Consider the following 22,725-nt stretch of genomic DNA (forward strand, 5'->3'; position numbering starts at 1 on the left):
CTCCCCTTTCCCCTTCTCCGAATAAAAGACGGTCGAGGGGAGGCTCCGCCCTCTCCCTCAGCTCAGCTACTTTCCTGTGAACATCTCTGGTCGTCTGTCTCATTTGAAGGCTTCTAACTGCAGGGAATTGAGCGAGCAGGGAGCTATATTTCTCCCTCTTTGCTTCTGCTGATGGTATTTGCTCTGCAGCTGATTCAGGTACCGATTTTAGAGCTACTAAAGTGCTAGATCGCCCGTGCTACCCCTCTAGGCTGCTCGAGGCTTTCTAAGGCATTGAAATACAAGCGCTAGCCGGTATAAAGCTGAAAAGATACCTTCCACATTTGGTGCCCAACGTGATACCATAAAACAGGTTACAGAAATTACTTTTACCTAACACTGAAAGTAAACAATTAATGCAAAATGTACAATGCTTTTAAAGACAGTAAGTCCTCCACCCGTGCCTTTTATACATAATTATTTTCATCTTAGTAAGCAGACAGTTAAGAAAGACTACCATCAAATTGTAGATGGAGCCTATTCGTCACACAAAACAGGCAGCTAAACATCTCTATTTATTTATGCATTATTTTACCTTTTCTCCCCCCCTGGAGAGCATGTGGAATCCATGAGACATTTTCACGCACCATTTCTTGTAGAAGAACATCAAGTCACCTTTTATGCCCTCAGGCAAACTTCTCCTATCTGATCTCAGTAACTGTCCATACCAAAATTATTTTTCATACCTTGTGTAAGCAGCTGGAGGTTTCGGACTTCTTCTCTCACCTTCAGCTGAAGGACTTGCTGCAGAATGTGCTGTCGCAGGCTTTCCTGGGCAATGCCCATTCGTTCAAGCTTTTTGTCAGTAAGTCTCAGCAAAGCACGGCCTGAATGCAAAAGCCAAAAAGAAAAATCACCCAAGGATTTCCATTAGTGTAATAGGCTCACCCTGACATGATAATTTGCTACAGAAAAAATTCTCAGCCCTGAAATACCTCATTCTGAAAGGATATTGTTCCATCAGTTAGGTACTTCCATACTGTTAGAGATTTATGTGCCACTCCTCCCTTTTCTATTCTTTTTCCGTATTATTTTGGTACTTTGTGAGAGATACAGGCATGTAAAACAGGTATCTTGTGCCATTTTAGACAACCAATTACTGTGCTTTAGTTCCAGTGGGTTTCCCATGGGTAGGATAACACCTAAGTCTATAGCTGACATAGGTACCTAAATAGACTCTCACCTATTTGCAAACATCATGTCAAGGAAAGAGTGAAAACCAGTGACCATGGGTTTTACAAATAAAATCAATTTAAAATATAACAAGGATTAATATTGTTGCAATTCAGATATGTCTATAGTTTAGCAGCATCATTTCCCAGGATGGTGCTGTACTTCATGATTCAGCCTTCCAAATCCCTCTCAACAGCAAACTATCACAGCAAAATTGGAAAAAAATCCCCAGAGATTTCTATCAATTATATCTAAATCATTCCTGAAAAATATTTTGTCCGACTATAAAAAGACACATGCCCAAGTATAAGGAACCTACGGTCTTTCCAGGCATTCACTCCCAGTTTGTGACTTATCTTTAGTATTACATTAATGTTGAAACACAGTCCCAGGCAGATTGTAGATGTTAAAAAAATCAAACAATCTACATTCTACCAATTTTGCTAGTGGAACTCTGACTCCATCTTTTGGGCATGGCTGTGCTATAAATAAACAGGAGCAAGGCTGTACACTAGCTGAGCAAACACTACGGAAGTATTTGGACCAAGCAGAGAACCAAGGCATCAAGCAGAATTTTACCCTAGGAAGAAAACCAAAACTTACTTTCTTTGGTCTTCACCACTGGTGTGAGGGAGTACAGGGAGGAATGTCTTGCAGCCCTCTACTGACTCTTGATTCCCACTACACACATTTGCTATCTAAAGGTGCCCTGGCCAATACCAACAAATCAAACTGGAGTTGCATTGATGCTTCCTTGAAAATTACATGTTTGGTTCACTTTTTTAAACAGCTTCAACTTTTTACCTCCTCTAGTTTTTAATTGTTAAAAATCCCTTTTTTGACTTCTCAGGCCTTATTCTGAAACCAGAAGATAGCAAAGAGCAAGTCATTCCCTCTGCAACACAGCAACCTCTGTGCTACCATTACTGTGGCTTTTGGATGAATGGTACAATTTAGCTCATCAGAAAGTGTTACTCAACACAGCAAAATAAGGCCCTTATTCCATCTCTTCCTTACAAAATAGCAAGGAGTACAGAATTTTTATAATTATTTTAATTAAAAAAATTAAGATAAATGCCAAAAATTTAAAGGGGCACAGAATATCTGCCCCAAACCAAGGAGTTAGCATCACGCCTTTCACAAACTGCTAGATTTCACTCACAAGAAGTTCCATAGGATCTTGATATGATGCAATGCAAAATACTGGGATATTACTATTAATAAAGTATAATGTTATTGATCAGACAAAAATGACAGCATTCATAGATTTTCTGCCCTTCTGTGTCTCTCAAACCCTACACAATACAGAGGATGACCTTTGATTAGGAAACCTTTCTTTGAAATCGCAAGCAAGAAGAATTCTAAGGGTTAATGCAATAACAAACTATGGAAATTAAGTCTCTTGCAGATCAATGCCAGCTGTCCAATTCCCCTGGTGATAAAGGCAGCAATAATGACGTCAATTTTTATATTGTCCTATCACACTAAAACATCTTAAAGCAATTTATAAAGGACGTACAACAGTTCAAGAGTATGGTCTGTACTGTCAAATTAGCAACTGAAAGCAAATAAAAATACAAGACACCAGTTTAAAGAGTGCCAACACGTGTCATCTTAGGGCAGGGAGTCAGCAACAGTAATCTGAAAGACAGACAGAGGCCATGCATGTCATCCAGTGGCCTCCACCTCTTTTTGGCCATGGATATAGTCATTACTCTTTCCTTCCTCCGGGCAACTCTTTAGCTCATATTCAGTTTTTCTACCCCAGCCACTGCCTTTGGAAGTTGAGTGTGCACAAAACAGAGATGTCTCTTTTCAGCTCTTGGCATGTCAGTTCCTTTGTGGCTTAGGCTCCAAGCATGATGCTATTGACTCATACTATCTATAGCAGCTTGCACAATTTGCCTTAAATTAACTCTTTCTTGCACCAAATCCAAAGTGACATGCTGTGGCAGTGATGAGGTGAGAAAGCAAACATCCAAATGCAGCATTTCAAGAATGCAGTAAGTGACCTGAATATGAAAATTCAATCCTCCCCATACCTTCTTCCCCTTCGACACTTAAAACAACAACATCCAAGACAGAACTGGAATAATTTTCATTCCGATACTAATCATGCCTTTGAAATTATATTTTTAGCGCCTGGACCAGTCACTAAAGCCAATTAGTCACTAAGGCCAAGATCTGACAATCAGCTAATGATTTTGGATACTTCCCTGTCTTGCTTCCTGTATTATGCATATCTGAAAGAGTAATCATTTCGTGCTAAGAGCTCTGTGTTATTGAACATCAAAACCAACTGTCCAGAGAATTTGTGGAGTCTCTCTCTTTGGAAGCATTCAAAACCTGTTTGACAAGGTCCTGAGCTGTACTGTCCCTGCTTTGAGTAGATAATTGCCAGAGGTGCCTTCCAACATCCTCTGTTCTGTGAAATAACTTGCATGAAGGATCTTAATCTAAAGATCTATTTTCTTTAAAAAAACTAAGCTTAACAAAGGAAATTAATAAGAATACACAAAAGATGGTCATTTTATCAAGCAACATGGTTTAAACAGAGACCAGCTATACAGTAAAAATTGGGGGTAGATTTTTAATTTTCAGAGAGTGCAGATATATTATCAAAAGCAGAATGTGACAAAAGCAACATTTTCTAAAAGCATACACTGATCTTTTCTAAGACACAAGTAGAATGAACTTAACTACCATTGCAGGAAAATTTCCCAACACTACAGAACAGGCACAACCTCTTAGATACAGGAGCTACCTGCCTAGAAGAGAACAGGACATTTTTTTCAAAAGCACCTAACCCAACAGAACCATAAAGGTCCCAGTGACAAACACCTAGGCCTTGCTCAAGCTAGTTGCAAGGCTGGAAATCAAATGTTTTAAACAAAACTCCACAACTCCCTCAGTATCTGTACACATCTTTTAGCACCTAAACCCCAGCCCTCTCATACTCAGGGCAGATCAGCCATGGAATGTTCTGAGACACCCTGAGGGCAAACACAAAATATAAACTACTTTCCAGCTTAATAATAGATTGATGGCCTAATTCTTTTTAATATAACTTAGCTGCTGCAGATCTCATTTGATCAAGCTGGGATTAGATGAACATTTGAATGGAGGGAGAAACATTGCATGCCACAGAACATTAGCATGAGTATAAGCATTGGTCCAATGAGGCTGGCATTGGCCCTTGAGCAAGGAAAGCGGCACAGACTGCTCTACCTAATCAGAAATGCTCAGACCTCCCTGCACTGGTGTATCCTACTGCTCTTTCCCCCACTGCAAGTTCAGAGACACGGAGGGATACCTCGCAAGAAGCCTTGAAAGAACACTTGTGACACAGGCAAATGGACAGGTGAGAAAAGGCTTATTAAACGGGTACAAAGAACTTAAGAAATCCAGGGAAATGAGCAGATAGCTAGTAAGAGGCTGATATGACACAAAACCCTGAAGAAAAGTATGAGTAATTTAAAGCTGATGAAAATGATAAACCACTAGTGGGAACAAATGATGGTGTGAAATATGGCCAAGAGAGGTGACCTTGTCTTCTGAGTACAATATAAAAGGTATACCTGATTATCAAGACAAGATGTTCAGTTTACTTACCAGCAAAACCTGAAAAAACATGAAAATGAGATTCACTAAGCCCCTAGATTATGCAAGATGAAAAATTTATCAAGTTTATACTTAAATGCTGCAAATGCCGTTTTATTCTTAGTTAATGGATTATAGTGTGCTTATCTAGTTTTTTAAACGTGGTGCTTTTGTGTTTACTTGAAATAGTCTGGTCACAGCTTTCCTCTTGCTTATACAGGCTGATTGTTGGCTTCTCTTGACTTCAGTGCTTAAAAACAAGCCTCCTTGGACACATCACGTAAGAAATTTCCATGACAGAGACACAGACATAAATATCATTGTTCAGGTGCTGGTGAGACACAGGTATAAAACACTCATCATATACTCAAGAAAGAATGCAAACAAGAACAGGCAGAAGGAAGGTATGATTTCATAGTGAGGAATGGCAAAATTATGAGAGGAGGCGAGAAAAAGAACAGTCACCTACAGAATGAGAATGGCCTTATGATGGCAGTGGAGGGAGATGAACACTGGGAAAAGAGAAGAACTATTAAACTAGGGAACTGATTTGAAAAGAGAACAAATGGATATGAATAAAATTGAGGACGCTGAGTTCACAGATTATTTTTTAAAAGAAACAGCACAAACCAGAAATCAATCCAGTTTTCAGAGCAAACTTGGTATGACTTCATGATGCTTTTCTGGATAATCTATCAGATCTTCTACAGTCCTACATTTTCGGCTTTTCCCATGAGAATTTAAGAGCCCGTCTCTCCTTCTCATGCCTGTCTCATCACTAGTCAACCAGACACATCACCCACTTTGTCAACAATGCTTTGTGGTAAATCTACAGCTTTTCTTGCAAAAGCATTTAGAACTGATTTGTCTTACTAATCATTTTAGCCCTAAGACTAATGCAGACTCTTGGTAAACTGCAGCTTGCATTACCATCCTCTTTGTCCCCCTTCAGATATCTAATATGTCACTAATCAGGGAAGAATTACTTGCTTTAAAAGTAAAAATGGATTCATTTTTCATCAGACTCACCATGGCAGAAAACACCTTACTGATCTACCTGCTAGCATAAGGGCAGCTGCCAGCCTAGGCAAAGGAGATTAGCTCCCAAAATTGCTATTGGCATGTGCCTGGTACTTCTGATCCGACGAACAAATCTCAGATGGGGACCAGCTTAAACAGATAGGAAACACAAGGGATACTGGTAAAGAAATAAAGAAGAAGGAACAACAGTCTCAAATGATAGGGACCAGGAGGAGCAAAACCTTTAAGGATATTAAACATCTCCAACTGAGGAAGTTCTCCAACATCTGAGCCAGCGTTCTTTTGCTTTCTCATCCTGTTAACAAAAGCAGTAAACCTCCATGAGGCCATAGGAATTACCTTCTGGTAAAAAACATGAATGGAAGAAGCCTATGACTCCAGTACTCCAGTATGTCTCCAGTGGAAGCATAGGAAGGCTCATGTATCAATCTGCTCTTGTATCAAATTAGCTTTGGATAGGCTTTTATTTGTTAGCACCATCAAAGACAATTCTCTGTCTCTTTCTCATTCATTATTTGCTGGATCTGGATGAGACCTGCTCTATAATACAGTTTCTCAAAGAAAACACTGTCCTACTGGTCAATACATGTCCGATCAAACCCAAAACAGCAGCTATGTAAACAAAGGCACTTTCTGAATAGTATCTGTATCCCTTGTCTCAACATCATGTCTGTTTATAGTTCTGACAAGAGGAAGCCATGACCAATTTTACTTCTGCCAATAAATCTACAGTAAAACAAGCTTATTTCCATAAAACCCCTCTCAGGTCACAGTTTTCTTGCACCATCCTGTTCTTCCTCCACACTTCGGAACCACAAGCATGAACAGAATATGAAAGAAAAGTAACTCAACAGAATCTTTAACTTAGCTGCATTATCAAATATAACACTAGTAACAAACAAAACATGGCTTTGTTTCTAAATTTATTTCTGACAAACTTATTAAGATGTCAGTGTTGCATCTGTGAAGCTATTTAACTCAGATTATTTCATTTGGTGTAACTTCCTCTCACCTGAGTGCTGCCTTTCGCAACTTCCTCTATATTCCATCATATACCACTGTCATTTTCTATTCTCTTAATTCTGATACAGTCCTTTGAGCTATGTATCTCTCCTGTTCAATGATGGTCTCTGAAATTTCAAGTCAGGAGATATCTTTCTGACACTCAGTTTTCCTTGGCTCTTCACAAGGATGCCTCTCAGCTAGCTACTCCCAGCTGCTTCTCCCCAGGCCACTATCTTTGAGGCTCCTATGCCCTTTACACAGGCTCGAGCACGTCCAACAGCTCAGTCACAACCGCGTTGGATTTATTCTACTGAACAAAACTAAAAAACCTGCAGTAATGGTGAAGTCATGTAAAAATACTGAAAGATAGTGAGTTAACAGAGCATGGATCTGGAATATTCAATTTAGGAACTGCAATTTAAAATTATGCTTATTTGTCCCTGGTAGATACTTCTAGCCAAGTAACTCAAAAGAGTCCAGGTACCTTGAAAATTAATGCTGAAGACAAAAATCGCTCTCCAGAAGTGAAATTCTCCTGACACCCAACTCCTCCCACAAATAAAGCAAGCAATTCCTGCTCCTTGACTTACCCACACATTTCCAAGGAAGTATTCAACTGCATACTTTGTGTGGGAGCACCATGCATCCTTATATTATAGAATCGTTTAGGTTGGAAAAGACCTCTCAGATCAACCGTTAACCCAGCACTAAACCATGCCCTAAGAGACACAGCCACATGCCTTTTAAATACGTCCAGGGACGGTGACTCCACTACTTCCCTAGGCAGCCTATTCCAGTGCTTGAGAAACCTTTTTGGGAAGAAATTTTTCCTAATATCCAATATAAACCTTCGCTGGTAGGGTTGTTGTGACCCATGTGCAGGACCTGGCACTTCGCCTTCTTGAACCATACACTTGGGCTTGGACCATCAATCCAGCCCGTCCAGATCTCTTTATAGAGCCTTCCTGTCCTCCAGCAGATCAACACTCCCACCCAGCTTGGTGCTGTCTGCAAACCTACTGAGAATGTCCTCAATCCTTTCGTCCAGATCATCAATAAAGGTATGAAACAGACTTGCTACAGATACATAAGAGCCCTAGTTATAAAATTTTGAATTAATTACTCTAGTGTCTAATGATTTACAGATACATTCAAAAATATTTTTATTCTAAGACAACATTAGAATACAAATCTCAATACAGAGAAGGGAAAGGGTTAATGAGAGACTGTGTATCATGATTACTGGAAGGGGTTCAGTTGGTAATTTACTGTACTGATGGGAACTATATTGATTTCTTACAAGTCTTGAGTAAAAGACTGTTAGATGGTCCTGTTTTTCAGATGAACATATTCAGCACCTGATGATTTTAATAGGAGGAAATAGTGATAACTTGAATTCCCTTCTGAAATATAAATTCAGGCACAAATCATATTACAGCACTTTTCAAGCGTACCGTAAAATGTGAGACAACCATTTTTAGTGCTCTCAGGAAGGACACAATAGGATCCACAAAGTAAATTAAGGATAAATGTAATCCTTTAGCAGGCAGTCTATAAATCCACATTGTTTGTTGTCTATACATCTGCCAACCTACTTCCTGGACATACAAAATTATATATTATCTACAGCTATATATAAAGATAATACAGACGTGTAATAATGAGCTTTTATTATATTGCACATCATATTTTTTAAGAAAAAACCCCAGGACTATTGTTTGTTGGTACCTGTGTGCTAGATTTATGGTCCCCCTATTCAAATAAACATACTCAAGGTCTTTCCTGTTCGTGATGGAGTGAGTGAATCTGTCAACACCCTTGAGTTTGTTCACCATCAGCAGGACATGCAGTTCTTCAATTTCTAGTTAATATAATGTTGCTCCCTGTGCAACACATTATGCATTATATATCCCATTTCTTTATTAATTTGAAAAAAAAATCACATTAGATCATACTTGCCGGCAAGAGTCTTGTTAATTTATTCAAGAGTAAACATACATTCATATATTATAATGCACAGCTTCTACACAGAACAGATTTGGAAAGGGAAAGACAATTTAGAAAGCATTAGAATTGACTGAAGTCTTTAAAGCAAACTAAAACAAGAACCTTTTCTGTAACTCCTAATGGTGGACCTTACAAAAATCATATTTCTTGCAGAAAAAAGGGATCATTTATTACCACAAGAAAAAAAACCACACAAACACGCATACCAAAAGACCCCAACACTCATTCTTGAAGTGACCAACCCAAGTGGAACTGGGAAATCCCTGAAATCACACTGAAGACAATCCATTTATAAGCAAAATCTTCCACTGTTTTCAAGCATTGGGTCTGGCTGAGGCAGAGCTCATTTTCTCCTCAGCAGCCCTCAGAGCCTGTGCTTTGTAGCAGTAGCTGGGAAGCCACTGAGAACACACAGGTTTTGGCTACTGCTGAGCAGTGCCCCCACAGCATCCAGGCTGCCTTTCCAACATTTGCCCCCACACCGGCAGGCTTGGGATGTGCAAAATCTTGGGAGAGGACATAGCCAGGACAGCTGACACAAACTGAGCAAAGTGATATTCCATTCCACATGACATATGCTCAGATATAAAAGCTAAGAAATAGGAAGAGGAAGGGAGGACATTCATTATTTTACAATGTTAGCCTCCCAGAGAAACCACTACATGTGCTGAAGTCCTGCTTCCCAGGAAGTGGCCAGACATCACTTCCTAATGGGAAGTAGAGAATAAAATCTTAAGAGTTTTTCCTCTGCTTGAGCATCACATTTTAGTAAACTGCCTGTATCTCAGCCTACGAGGTTTTTTCCATCTTACTTGCTTCCCCCTCCTTGCTGAGGAGAGGAGTGACAGAGAGGCTTGGGGGACACCTGGTGTCAAGTGAAGATCAACCCACCACAGTCATGCCTTGGAAGGAGATCTTGGGGGCCATCTGACTCATTCTGCTGGGGAAAGCCATTCCCTCTTCCTCCTCATTACTCTAACTGCCATACAGCATTTAGGCAAAAACCTACACAAAGAAGAAGTATTCGAAGCATGTTTAATTCATTTTCTGAGTTTCTTTTAATGCCAAACCCGTGGGAAGCAAGGAGGACCGATATAATGTGCACAGACAGCTTACTGTACTGCATTGCGGAAGGTCTGTGGGCCATCAAAGCTCCAGCACACCAGAATTTGAGAACTTACATTTTCTAATAAGATTTTCAAATCACTGCTTTGTTTAAAAGAAAAAGAGAAAAATTAAAATTTTATTAAATATTAAAATAAGTTTTCATATCCCAATGCTGAGGTACATACAGTATTAAAACACTTCCCAGTCTGTATCCCTAACTCCCTCCTGTTCCACATTATCTCCAAGCAGCTTTCAGTGATGCTTTCTTCCACACCCATACCAGCTTCATCCTTCATTTTTTTAATAAAAAATTAAATTGAGAAAGGTTTTGTGTTAATATTCATGAGGTTAATAATTCATACTAATAAAAATGGAAAATTAAAAGCAACATGCTCATAGGTTAAGCACTGTAGACTGCTTCGACTCTCCTCACCTCAAGGAGGAACCTGCCACATCTATCCAGATGCATGTTTTGCTCTAGCATTTCTCTTTGTGGGCTTTTAATTAGAAGCCTGGCACCTGTCAAGCTGCACACACCACCTCTAATGGGCCTTGAACTTACTGTCTATGCTGCCCATTTTATAACCAAGAGAAAGATAATTTTCCTGTTGTAGAAGTTACCTCTACTCAATTATATGCACAGTCTTGCAGACACAGGCACTAATCTGTTGATGCATTGCTGGCTCAGTAGTACACCAAACTTTGCAGAACTCCTTTGCATTTCTTCCAGCCTTTATTACAGTAGCTGTGAGGAGAATCAGGACATAAGGATTTTATTCTGCTGGTTTATTCCTCCTATTTAATAGTTACACGTGACCTGTATAACACTGTGAGACAACAGTCATTTTGGATCAGAAAAAAACCAGATACCTAAGCAACAAATTATTGTATGCAACTCATCCCTATAACATAATCCAGACCTTATTTTTTTTTAATTCTGTCCTCTGTACCACAAATATTTTGCTCAACAATAACAATAATATTAATAATAATGATGCAACTCTGATGTGCAGGAGCCTTACCAGAGGCAGCAGCCTAGCACTGTGGCCCAGATGGAACGTGCAGCCCAGCCCCTGGCTCTAGCTTTGGGTCTCATTCTCCCAAGCAAAAATAAAAGCTCATTTTCCACTACAAAGTGCAGGAAAATGTTGTGTGACCTTTTTTATAAAAATAACTGCTATAGCTAGGAGCAAGGGAGCTCTTCCAAAAAGAGGGAGACAGGTCATCTTCAAACTACCAGTGGAACGTGCTGTGAGGCCCAGTTCCTGCTCCAGGCCAGGGGGCTGGCCCCCAGTTCTGCCAAGCTGAGGCTGCACTGACCTTGCTGTGATACACTTGGGAATCTGTATGCAGGGTGCAAGGGCTCCAACCTCTGTCAACTTCCAGCCTCTTTCCAAGACCAGACACAGAGAACCCACTCCAGCCCTCCCTTTCCTACGTGCTAGGGAAAGGGCCAACTGCCCAGGTGGATAGTTTGGAGGCAGGATTTGAAAGCCATCAGCCTGAAGGGGAAACCAGACTTATTTTCCTTTCTGCTTTTCTGCTCACATTGGGACCATTTTGGGCATGCATAAAGAATCGACTGCAGGCACTGAGGTAAATCATGGCTAAAATAAAAAGGGAAATGGGATGATCAGGTGCCTCCAGGCTTTTTCAGAAACCACACAAGGGACTGTTCTGGATGATAATTTAGGAGTTCACTTTTCAATCCAGAGCATCACACCTAGGTCCTGAGTTAGGCATAATGGGATCTGTGTGTGTCACTCACTCTGGCTGTTCAGCAGCAGATGTCTAAAAAAGAGCTTGGGACAAAATACTCTCTCATTCTCAAAAAGCTTGTAATTTAGCAACTAATTAACAAAACCAGAGTTGGCTAATTTTAGCTACAGCTGAGCCTACGGTCAGTGGATGGCTTCCAGTGACTATAGCAATACTTGGAGCTGCTTATGAGAGGAATCTCACCAACATTTTAAAATGGCAGAATAATTCTGCCATTTCCAATGTGATTTGATTTAGCAGGAAGGGGCAAAACAAGAAAGAAGTGCTGCAAGGTAAATCAAACTAATTAAAATGAGACACTCATTAAATGATGAGGCTAATTCACAATCAGAGCCACCTAGCAGTGAAATGGGTGATTCTCAGGTCCTTATGGTCTTGAAATGGAGGTTTTGGAAGAGACTGCTCAGAGGAGCTGAGGTTATTGGGGTCTGCACAAGAGGGAGGCAGCAGTACTGGAGGGCTCTTTATCTCTGCATGAGATCTAACATTCAAAAAGGCCTTGGGAAAAAAGTGTGTGACAGAGTAAAAGGAAGAAAAGGAAATTCATATAAATCAAAAAAAGTATCAGTAAACTCCCAAACCTCAGGTAATACGGCGTGATTTTTTGCTTTATATTAAATTGTCTTTCTGATAGCTTCAGTGGGTTTTCTTTCTACTATAAACTAAATTTTTCCTTTCAGAGAGAACAGCAAACATTAAATCACTGTATTATGTATGAATCTTCAGTTACACCTTGTTTTTAAGAAAGAGTAGATGGAGAGGACACATTTGAATGCATGACATGATCCACCTTTAAGTCTTTCTTTAAAGAGGCACTGAGTTGAACAAACACTAATCAACCAATAAAATCAGATTAGAGAAAAAGCAACAACTGTGGCTAGTGAACGTATTATAACCCTTATCGACAATTTGCCTGTAGTAATTTATATAGAGGAGAAGACTGGAAACTATCATCATGGAAATTTCCTGCAGTAATACTGCAGACTAACCCTCTAAGCAGACCCAAAGGGCAGATGTCACTGTTGAAGCACAGTGCTTTTACCCACAGAATAGCATTAGGAACCAGTGATACAGTGGTTAAGTGCAAGGTGAGACACTTTACTGATGCAAGAGGGACTATTCTGACAGGTTGAATGAAGATGCTTTCACTCATATCAGAGCTCAGACACAAATATGCAAAATCATTTTTCCACTGGTTTATACACACACATACAAAGAAGACAGAGAAGAAAAACATTTTCAGCCTGGCAAAACTTTTCTAAACCACAAGAGTCTAGAGAATGTTTTCTGAGTACTAGCACTGAGCCACAAATTGAATCCTCAGTCAAGTACTAAATTGTTTATCTTCATCTCCATTCATTACCTTGCACTCAGTCTTCAACACAAAGGCCAAATCATTTTAGGGTTAGTTTCAAATGTGATTTTGGTTATGCACAAAACACAATTTCTTGTTTCTATGTGATAAATAAATATTTGGGCTTAACTCTCTTTCCTGGGTTGTAGACACATGTCTTATGAAACTCCAGCAAGTAACAATGTTCACATAGCAAGAGCTGAATAGCAGCAGTACAAACCAAAAAAAGTGACAACAGATACTCAAAAATTATTTACTTCATCTTCCAGATTTAAATTCTAAATCAAATATCCAGATATGTAAATACTCTTCCCTCAATTCACTTATATTTTTTTGTAATGTTCTCCTTTGAGTCATCTTTGTCATACACATTTTGCTTGGTTTTCCTCACAATTTTTTTTCTGTTTTCTTCCCACTGGAACAAATTCTTTTTTCCAGTTTTCTCACACTGCAAAGCTTCCCTGGTTAAGCCATATGTGAGCACTGACAGTATGAATTCCTGTCAATACCGCTGAATTAAATCAGCTGGATGGTAAGTAGGATCACAGCTGTCTATAGATTGAAGTATCAATTACAAATTCTGCAGCACAGTTGCATAAGAAGCTGATCTAAATCAAGTTATTTCCAGTCTGCTCCCAAGCAATTTTCTGATGATCTTTGAAGATGGGCAAGCCAAGATTCTTTCTGCAACATACAGCAAGGCATGGGCACTCCCAGTCATGGCCTCAAGACCTTGTATCTGCTCTCAGCAGCCATGTCCTACTTAAACAGTAAGGATGAGATCACATAAGATCTATTCCTAACGGTGTAAGAAACATTTTTGTTATTCAGTGAGCAAGAAAAGACCTGGGATCCTGGTGAATATCAAGCTGAATGTAAGCCAGCAATGTGCCCTTTCAGCAAAGAAGGTAAGCAGCTTCCTGGGCTGCAGGAGGACAGCATTTCCAGCAGGTCGGAGGAGGTGATCCTTTGCTTCTACTTGACCCTGGTGAGGGTGAGGCCACATCTAGAATACTGTGTCCTGTTCTGAAATCCCCAGTACAAGAGAGACATAGACATACTGGAGCAAGTCCAACAAAGGACCACAAAGATGATTAATAGATTGGGGCATCTGTAAGTTAAGGAAAGGCTGAGAGAGTTGATATTGCTCAGCCAGGAGAAGAGAAGGCTCAAGGGGAGCTTTCCAACATGTGTAAACACCTGACATAAGGAATAAAGAGACAATGGCCACAAACTGAAACACAGGAAATTCCATTTAAATGTAGAGAACCTTTTTTGAGTGTGCTCGAACACTGGAACAAATGTTCAGAAAAGTTGCTGAGTTTCTATTCTTGGAGATACAACTCCAAGGACACAGGAGGCAGGACACAGCCCTGGACAATCTGCTCTAGAGGCCCCTGCTTTGAGCAGGAGGTTGGACAAGATAACCTCCAGAGGTGCCTTCTAACCACAGTGACTATGATTCTATTCCATGAAGGTACAGAGCTGCAAACCAGGCTGCCTGAACTTCAGGCAAGGTCACAACTAGCAGGTACTGAATACAAGAGTCTTACATAATTTGTATATGGATGTATTCAATTGAAATGCGCAAACCAAGGAGTCAGGTGCAAACATACCTACCTACATGGAACCTCCCTCAAAATTGTTTAGATACAAGTGTACACTACCTGCAGTATCCCTCAGCAGCAGCAGCATCCAGACATTTGATTTCTCTAAAGAAAATGCTATAAGTAGCAAGGTTAGAAAGGCAGAAGGATGGCAGCTATTAGGCTTGTAATGAGGGATTTTTCAGCCCTTTGAAGCTCACCTGATGTCACACATTCTGAAATGAGGACTGCATCTGGTTCCAAGAACATCCATTCTCTACTGCTGTCCACTCCATTAAATTAACCAGTGCCACCAAGGCCCAGCTGCTGTAACTCAGTTGTACTATCAAATCACCCCTGAGATTTCATGAGATGATACTGGCCTGGGCCACTCAACAGTTCCTCAGAAACTTCCACGTATACTTCAGGAATGAGCAGAGACTGGGGGCTATTTCCCACAGGTGGCATGAACACAGTCACCCTGTCCTTTGGAGTAAGAACCCCTAGCAGCATGGGCACGAGTTGTCATAACTCCTTACTAACTAGCCTCAGTGTCAAATGATGTTTGAGGAAACATCACTGACATCAACATGGCAACATTATGGAGCCAGAAGTTCTTTTGGCAAAACCCCACCAGCTCTACTAACATAGTACATCTGCTGCATAAGGGTTTGTTCAATCTAAAAAGACAAGAAGACTTCCAGAATTCATTCACTCTTTCTGAAAAGTAAAAGCATAAGCTGGTTTCTCAGAAATCAGAGTCAGAGGAGAGACAAAATTATTTCCGTCCTCATGAATTCTATGTGTCCATTGGCACAAGCCAGAGAAGCTGGAAAGGATTTCCTCTGCTGTTTCTTACCTGTTCTACACTTCTAAATGACTTGGTTCTCTCAACAGGGAAAATGATGAAAAGCAATGGGAAAGAGATGTCTGGTTAAATTTTTAATGACTATGGCAATTCTATGTAGATTTAAGTTTCACTTCTAGGCATTTTAAGGATTCTGCTGGCTTTAGGCCATGTCTCAGGTCTTACTTGTGAGAAAGTTGTTCCAACATTTTCAAATACAGGAAATGAGAAGGAGAAAGAGAAGAGGTGTAAATGACTGGGATACTGTGTTTGAGGAAAGCAACACATTTCTCCAAGGAATGGTGCTTCTGCAAAGTCCTGGAAGAGACAATGTGTGAAAAAGAGCCCAAAAGCAGTAATGTCAAGTCCAATTTTGGATTACTTCTGAAGGGCAACATGCTGCATATCACATTGCACTAGTCAGAACAGCCGTCAAGGATTTTTACACATATATTCTGCCTGATTCACAGGGACCATTAATTATAGGTGTAGGATATGCCTGTGTCAGTTCACTTGTAATTCTTGGAACACCTTTAATGTCTTCTGCAATCCTGACCTCTAAGCCAGTACTGTTTCTCAAGCACTGTCAGGACACATGGAAAAAATGCTATTGGTCTCCTCCCACCCGCAAGCACAATTAGACCACTGGCACAGTCTCCACAGGAACAGCTTTACAGCAAGGGCAATAAAAGATCTGAGAAAGGAAGACTAATAAAAAGCTGTTACTTCTAGAGATAGGCACCAGGTTTTGGTCTCTACCCAAGCACAGTAACTAACGGGATATTGTTCCAGACTTGGGATAAACACTATGTGATCAAAGTAAATCACATTCCTACAACTCCGCAGACAAACACCTTCGTCAGAGTAACTTCCCCAGTACTGGAAAGCACCTCCTCTTCACTAGCCAAGAGCCTCTTGCTGTTACAGAGTGGCTGGGTAGCAGCAGAGTTGCTACAGGACTGCTGTAAGAGACAAGAAAACTACTCTGCTGTCACAAAAGTGGTCAACACAAAGACAGCTCTTAATGGTTTGTTCTGTCAGTGTTCCCAAATGGTACAAAGCTGTTAAAAAGAAACACTGCCACTTCCCACTCTAAGTTTTTAGATTCACCACAGATAATTTCATCAAGCTTTAAAGCACCACTCTTACCACTGCAAAAAGTTTACCTGGAGAAGTGATGAAAGAAGTTAAAAAGTACCACAATGCCGGGACTTTAGAAAGGTCCTGACTTACACCCACAGACATGCTGACAAGAACATTTACATCTACAGAGAGAGGAGCATCTCCTGAGATGAGTCTGAACTTGCAGCATTTTGGGACTGCCAGGCATTCAATGCACTCCCCAAGTTTGCAAAACCCTTCACTGAACCCTTGTCCAGAAAAGAGAATCAATTCAAGTCTGCCTTAAGAAGTCCCAGAACAATCAGGGAAAATGGCTTTTTTAGAGAGCAGCTAACCAGGCTCTTAACATAGAAATGTTTCTTGCTATGACTGACTTCTACAATGTAATCAAGAGTTTTCTGAAAGCAAGAGAGACCTGCACTTCAACATGCAGTATCAGATCATCTCAGTTACAAGAAACCACCACTATGAAATGAAGTGATTTTAAAAAGAGAGAGAGAAGGACTCCTATTTCAAATCCAGAAGGGGTTAATGGGAAATCCATGTTCTTAGATAAGAAATTTTTTTTTGTGTGATAAAGTAAAATGTTGCTTCATATACACTGTTGTGGTTTAACCCCAGCTGGCAGCTCAGCACCACGCAGCCATGGGATGGCAAGAATGAGGGAAGGAAAAAGCCTTGTAGGTTGAGACAAGAACAGTTTAATAACTGAAATTAAGTAAAATATAATAATACTGATGATAGCAAAATATACTACTACTACTACTACTAATTGTAATGGGAAAAAAATAAAACCCAGGAAAACAGGTGATGCTCAGTACAGTTGCTCACCACTCACAGACCAACACCCACCTCATTCCCTAGCAGCCACTGACCCCTCCTGGCCAATTTCCCATGTTTATATACTGGGCATGATGTTTTATGGTATGGAATATCCCTATAGCCAGTTCATGGCTGTTCTGGCCATGCTCCCTCCCATCTTCTTGTGCAGATCCTCAGGGACAGAGCTTGAGACACTCGAAAGTCCTTGACCTGGGGCAAGCATTGCTAGGCAACAACCAAAACACCAGCGTGTTACAACATTACCCTCATAGTGAAACCAAATCACAGCAATGTACCAGTGACTAAAAAGAAAACAAACTTTGTCCCAGCCAAAACCAGGACAACACTTACCTACCTGAGTGTGAACTCATACAAAGTGTTACTCATAACTGAGGCATTCACAGTCTCATCATACTGTACAGTGTCAGTTTTAACCGTTATGTACAAAGTTATTTTCACATAATTCTTGTTCTCTATTTGTTATGGGGCCTGCTTGGATATTATGACAGTTGTGCCTCAAAACAGAAAGAGAGGAGTATAAAACCATCAAATGACAAATACAATGACATGTCAGGATACTATTTATTATTCTTAATAATAAAACCACAATAGGTGTTCACATTAAAGCATTTTTATTGCAGAGTCCTAAGGCTGTCCAAAGCTAGAACAGCATTTGCTTAAAATGGCTAAATTATTTCTCTATCAGTTACATTTCTATCTTCTCTCACTGATTCTACAATGAAAAAAATGAGCTGTCTCCAGTGCCTTTCTTAAGAATCTTTCAATCAGGTGATACTGTTATTTTTTATCCTTTATTATTATTTTTGGATTGTGGTAAAAACCCAAACAGTGGAAAGACAAGTATAACTTTTCTGAGCTTTCTTGTCACCCTAAAAGAAGAATAAAGAATTTGCATCACCTCTAAATGCTACATTCAGTCCAGCGGTGGTGTGGCAGGAAGGCTGTAAGTCCATAATTTCTCCTTCCATTATGTTCTCTTTCTAACATAGTCTTAAATACTTAAAGGAATTGGAAACATTATTGGTTGAGGTAGAGAGCTACAGTCCAGGTTTTTCTTGTTCTAACTTGGGGTCACTAAAGATTTCTGTGACTCCACAAGATTCAGCAGCACATGGTTTTGGATAAGAGATATTATTCACATCACCACAAGGTTTGAAAGCAATATGGCACCTCTAACAAGAGATGTAGAAAATTTTTAAGTTACAGCATCACACCCATCATTGTATTGTTGAGAGGCAATAGTCAATATAGTGTGACCACAGCTACTCCATTTTACAAAGGCAGAGAGCCCTGGCTGCCTCCTTGCTCAGAACCTGCCTGACTCCTGACTTTACAGCTCTGTTAAACTTCTGCCTGACACCTGGCAAAGACAAAGCTCCCCTCTCCAGGGGTCAATTACACTGAACATTTCCAGTACATGACCACAATACAGTTGCCTGAGGCATGACTGGGGACCCATCAGGACAAAGGTATGATCTCCCCACCAACCTGAACTGCACGGGATGGTCACAGTTGCACGCTAATATTTAAAACTGGAGATTGAAATCCTGCCTGGATGCCCCTGGAGCAGGAGAGAACACATTAGTCTGTACTGAGCTACTGCATTACTGGCTGTATGAGTTACAGGGAACTACTTAGAACACTTAGTATGCTTGCAAGAATTTAAAGAGGACATAGGAGCATCCACCCCTACTTTGTGGAAGGCAAATCCAGCCCACATCTAAGTTAATCCACTTCCAGTGTGATTTGACAACCAGATGACACATAAAGTTTAGTCACAGGGCTTGTTAGTGCAAAACAATTTGAAGTTGAGTTAAACTAATTTGTTATCCATGTTGGGCCACTGCAGTTGTAATCAGTTGAAGGACTTCTCAATAACTTCCTACAAAGGACAATTACATGACTCGTCACTGTGGTTTACATAAAACAAAACAAGTTCCATATTCCAGCTATGATTTTGGTCCAAGGTCAAATTTGGCAACTTCACTTTTCTGCACTCAAGAAAGCCATTAGGTATTGAAAACCAGCAAGCTGCATGCTTGTTTTTTAAAAATCACATTATCAGTCTAGAATTAGGAAGTCCTCAAATTCTTTGGGAAATCTGTTTAATCATTTTGATATATTTTTGAGAGATTCTATCAAAAGGTACTGCCTCCCACAGTCTCTTACTACCAATTATAACTACAGGTTTGTACAAGAGAGTGTTTCAGACTACAATTGTTTATACTATTCTTCTACTGTGGGTAATTCACTGAGGTACAGAATGGATCCAGCACATCAAAGCTTCTGCTACACAAAATTGTTAATGGCACTGCAGTTTACAGTGTTTTTCTGCCAGATGGATGATCATATTGGTGTAACAGTTCCCAGCAATTCTTGCAAGTCAGCAATAGACTGCACAAGATTTAGTGGATGCTGTTTAACTAGAGCTTGCTTACATAAAGAGTATGTAAATAGTTGCTTACTACTGAAGGATTCACTCAGATGGAATGTAAAAAACCATATTCTACTTTGCCTTATGTGTTCAAGACTACTATGACTAAAAAGAGATAAAGTTTCCATCTTTTTTCTGTAGGATGTATTCTGACATCTGGCATTCCAGAACAAGCAATAAATGCCCAGATACTGTAATTGTTATTTTACTGACAACGAACTATCTCTCTAATAAAGGAGAAAAACAAACAAACAGAGAGTCAGCCCTGAAGCACACCTGGTGAAAATAAACAGTCTGTCAGGGAAATGAAAGCCAGGCATCATTCATCAAATTCAACAAAATAAAAAGGCTCTGTGAGCTCTTCAGAAGTGGTGTCTCTGAAGGTCAGAACTGGATTGCAGCAGTAGGGATTTGTAAGTAAATGCTGCAAGTTCTTCAAAGCTAACTTCCATCAATGTTGACAGAAATATCTCAATCTGTGGTTGTTCAGCCTATAGAAGAGAAGGCTCCAGAGAGACCTTACTGCTGCCTTTCAGTACTTAAAGGGGGCCTATAAGAAAGACGGGGTCAAACTTTTTAGTAAGGCCTGGTTTTTAACCTGGAAGAGAATAGATTCAGACTAGATATAAGGAAGACATTTTTTCAGTGAGGGTGGTGAAAGAGTGGAACAGGTAGCCCAGAGACACCGTATACGTCACATTCCTGGAAACATTCAAGGTCAAGGCTGGACAGGGCTTCAAGCAACCTGATCTATTTGAAGGTGTCCCTGGCCAAGTCAGGGGGGGTTAGACTTTCGGGATCCTTATGGGATGACCTTTAAGGGACTCTTAAAACCAAAACTATTGCATGAATCAAGCACCACAAACCTGGATCATGTATGAAAAGTGAAAGAGACTCACAAGAGCATTTTGGTTGCATTTTCTGCTCATTCAGGGCATTTTCTGGACAAAAGAGTATTTGTGCCATCAACTAATCCAGAAAATAAAATTTTTAATGAAAATACTAATGAAATAGCAATAAAAACAACAATCTCAAGGGACACACAGTTTTGTAATTCATCAGCCTGGTGGGTTTTTGTTTGTTTTTGTGTTTTGTTTGAGTTTTTTTTAATACTTTTATTACTCCCTTGCATCTTTAAATATTCTTTTCTTCTAGTACAAAACACACCACCACCAGCACACGCGAAGTCAGTGTTAAAGCTGCACTTCTCAGATCTCAGAAAATGTCAGCTTTCAGGTTCCATGTCCTTTACTCATACATATTACCACAGAGATTTGGGATATGTGTTCAAATAGAGGCTGCTCAAACACACGAGTTATGCTACACCGTGCAAGACTGTGAACACCAAACTGCTGGAAGGCAGGAAGGTATTAGGAGGAAATATGCTCTTCCTGTATCCACACTCCTTCCTAAGCATTACCTTTGGACAAAGAGAGGATTCTAGGCTAGATGCATCTTCAGCCTGATGTAGCACACTCATTACTACAGCTAGGTCACTGCTTTAAAGATGCAACTAGAATAGATTTGAAAACCATCTATACTTAGCTTTGAGAGAGAATCCATGAAAATCATTACACACAAAAACTGCATATACAACACATTATGCGTAAGAAATAAAAACTACTGCTAATTATTTTCTGTATAAGGAATGATAGTGTATTTCTAGTTTGAAAAATTCATTGTTAAATAAACCAATATGAGAAGAAAATTAAAGCTTCCATAAAAGTATACACTTGATCCACAGAATAGCAACAGTTCCTCTAAACACACATTCCCTTTACAGACAGAAACGTGCAACGCAGACAAATACAGAGACTTGTAACAATGAGCAATTACATATATTCCTTACAAAAGAGACCAAATACATGTTTTGGTACACACAAACAGCACAGGTGTCAATGACTATGATTATAGCTGCTTGACACCTTTCATAATCATCAAGTTTTGCTGAACCTCAACCACTGGGGCTGAAAATTTCCATGTTAGTTATTTTAAATCAGACTGATTTTTTAGGCCTAATTATTGTTACCAAAATTTCAATGATTTTCATTACAAGGTCAGGGAAAATATTTGCAGTTCAGTTAAAAGAATTAAGTAACTGTTGGGAAGAAGAAAAATATCGCAGAGTTTCTAACTGGAAAGCACAACTTGATAGTAAGCCTTTGTGCCAACATACTATCTTCATGAAGATCAATGTAAACTTGTTCGTGTTAGAACCTTCAAAGCATTTCAGTCTGCAACCACTCAACAGACCCACTCAAAGAGCCATTGCAAGAGACTGTGCATGCTCCAACCCCAGGTTAGGGACAGAGTCATCCAAGCCAGGTAGTGCCTTTGTGGAGCTGGATACAATGAGAGAACTGTGACTCCTGCACTTCTAAAGGTTTCCACTACTGGAAAGGAAGATTGTTCAACAGAAGGACAAAAAGTCTCAAAACAGAAGAAAAAAGAGGCTAAGCCTAGAATACAAAAATGCTGGAAGGTCCCAGTTAGGTCCTGAATTTGCAGTGCTTTGAATGGACATTAATCAGTACCTGAAACAGAAGATACTTCCTCTACTGTCAGCCAGTTGCTGCAAAATTCACTGGCAAAATAAAGCCCACATTGTCCTCCAGTGACTGGTCCCTGTAGAAGATTAGAAACCATCACCTACATCTCTAATCACTGTAAGCAGTCAGGGACAGCTCCACTGAATTAGCTCTGATGATGAGCAATGTGGGAATCAATGCAGTTCAACATTTTCAGTTAAAGTTGCAGTCTGCAGGTGCACATGAATTGAAGAATGTAT

At 39.9% G+C, this 22,725-nt stretch overlaps 1 protein-coding gene across 1 annotated transcript in view; it reads right to left on the bottom strand.

Annotated features, from left to right (window-relative positions):
- The window catches only part of SAMD12 (sterile alpha motif domain containing 12), a 179,948-nt gene that overhangs the window by 94,701 nt on the left and 62,522 nt on the right, over nucleotides 1-22,725 (bottom strand). The window contains exon 4 of the mRNA XM_032131986.1: nucleotides 726-866. Within this exon, the coding sequence (XP_031987877.1) occupies nucleotides 726-866 (141 nt within the window). The remainder of the gene's footprint in view (nucleotides 1-725; nucleotides 867-22,725) is intronic.

This window comes from Corvus moneduloides, chromosome 1, assembly GCF_009650955.1.
Source record: "Corvus moneduloides isolate bCorMon1 chromosome 1, bCorMon1.pri, whole genome shotgun sequence".
Lineage (NCBI taxonomy): Eukaryota > Metazoa > Chordata > Aves > Passeriformes > Corvidae > Corvus > Corvus moneduloides.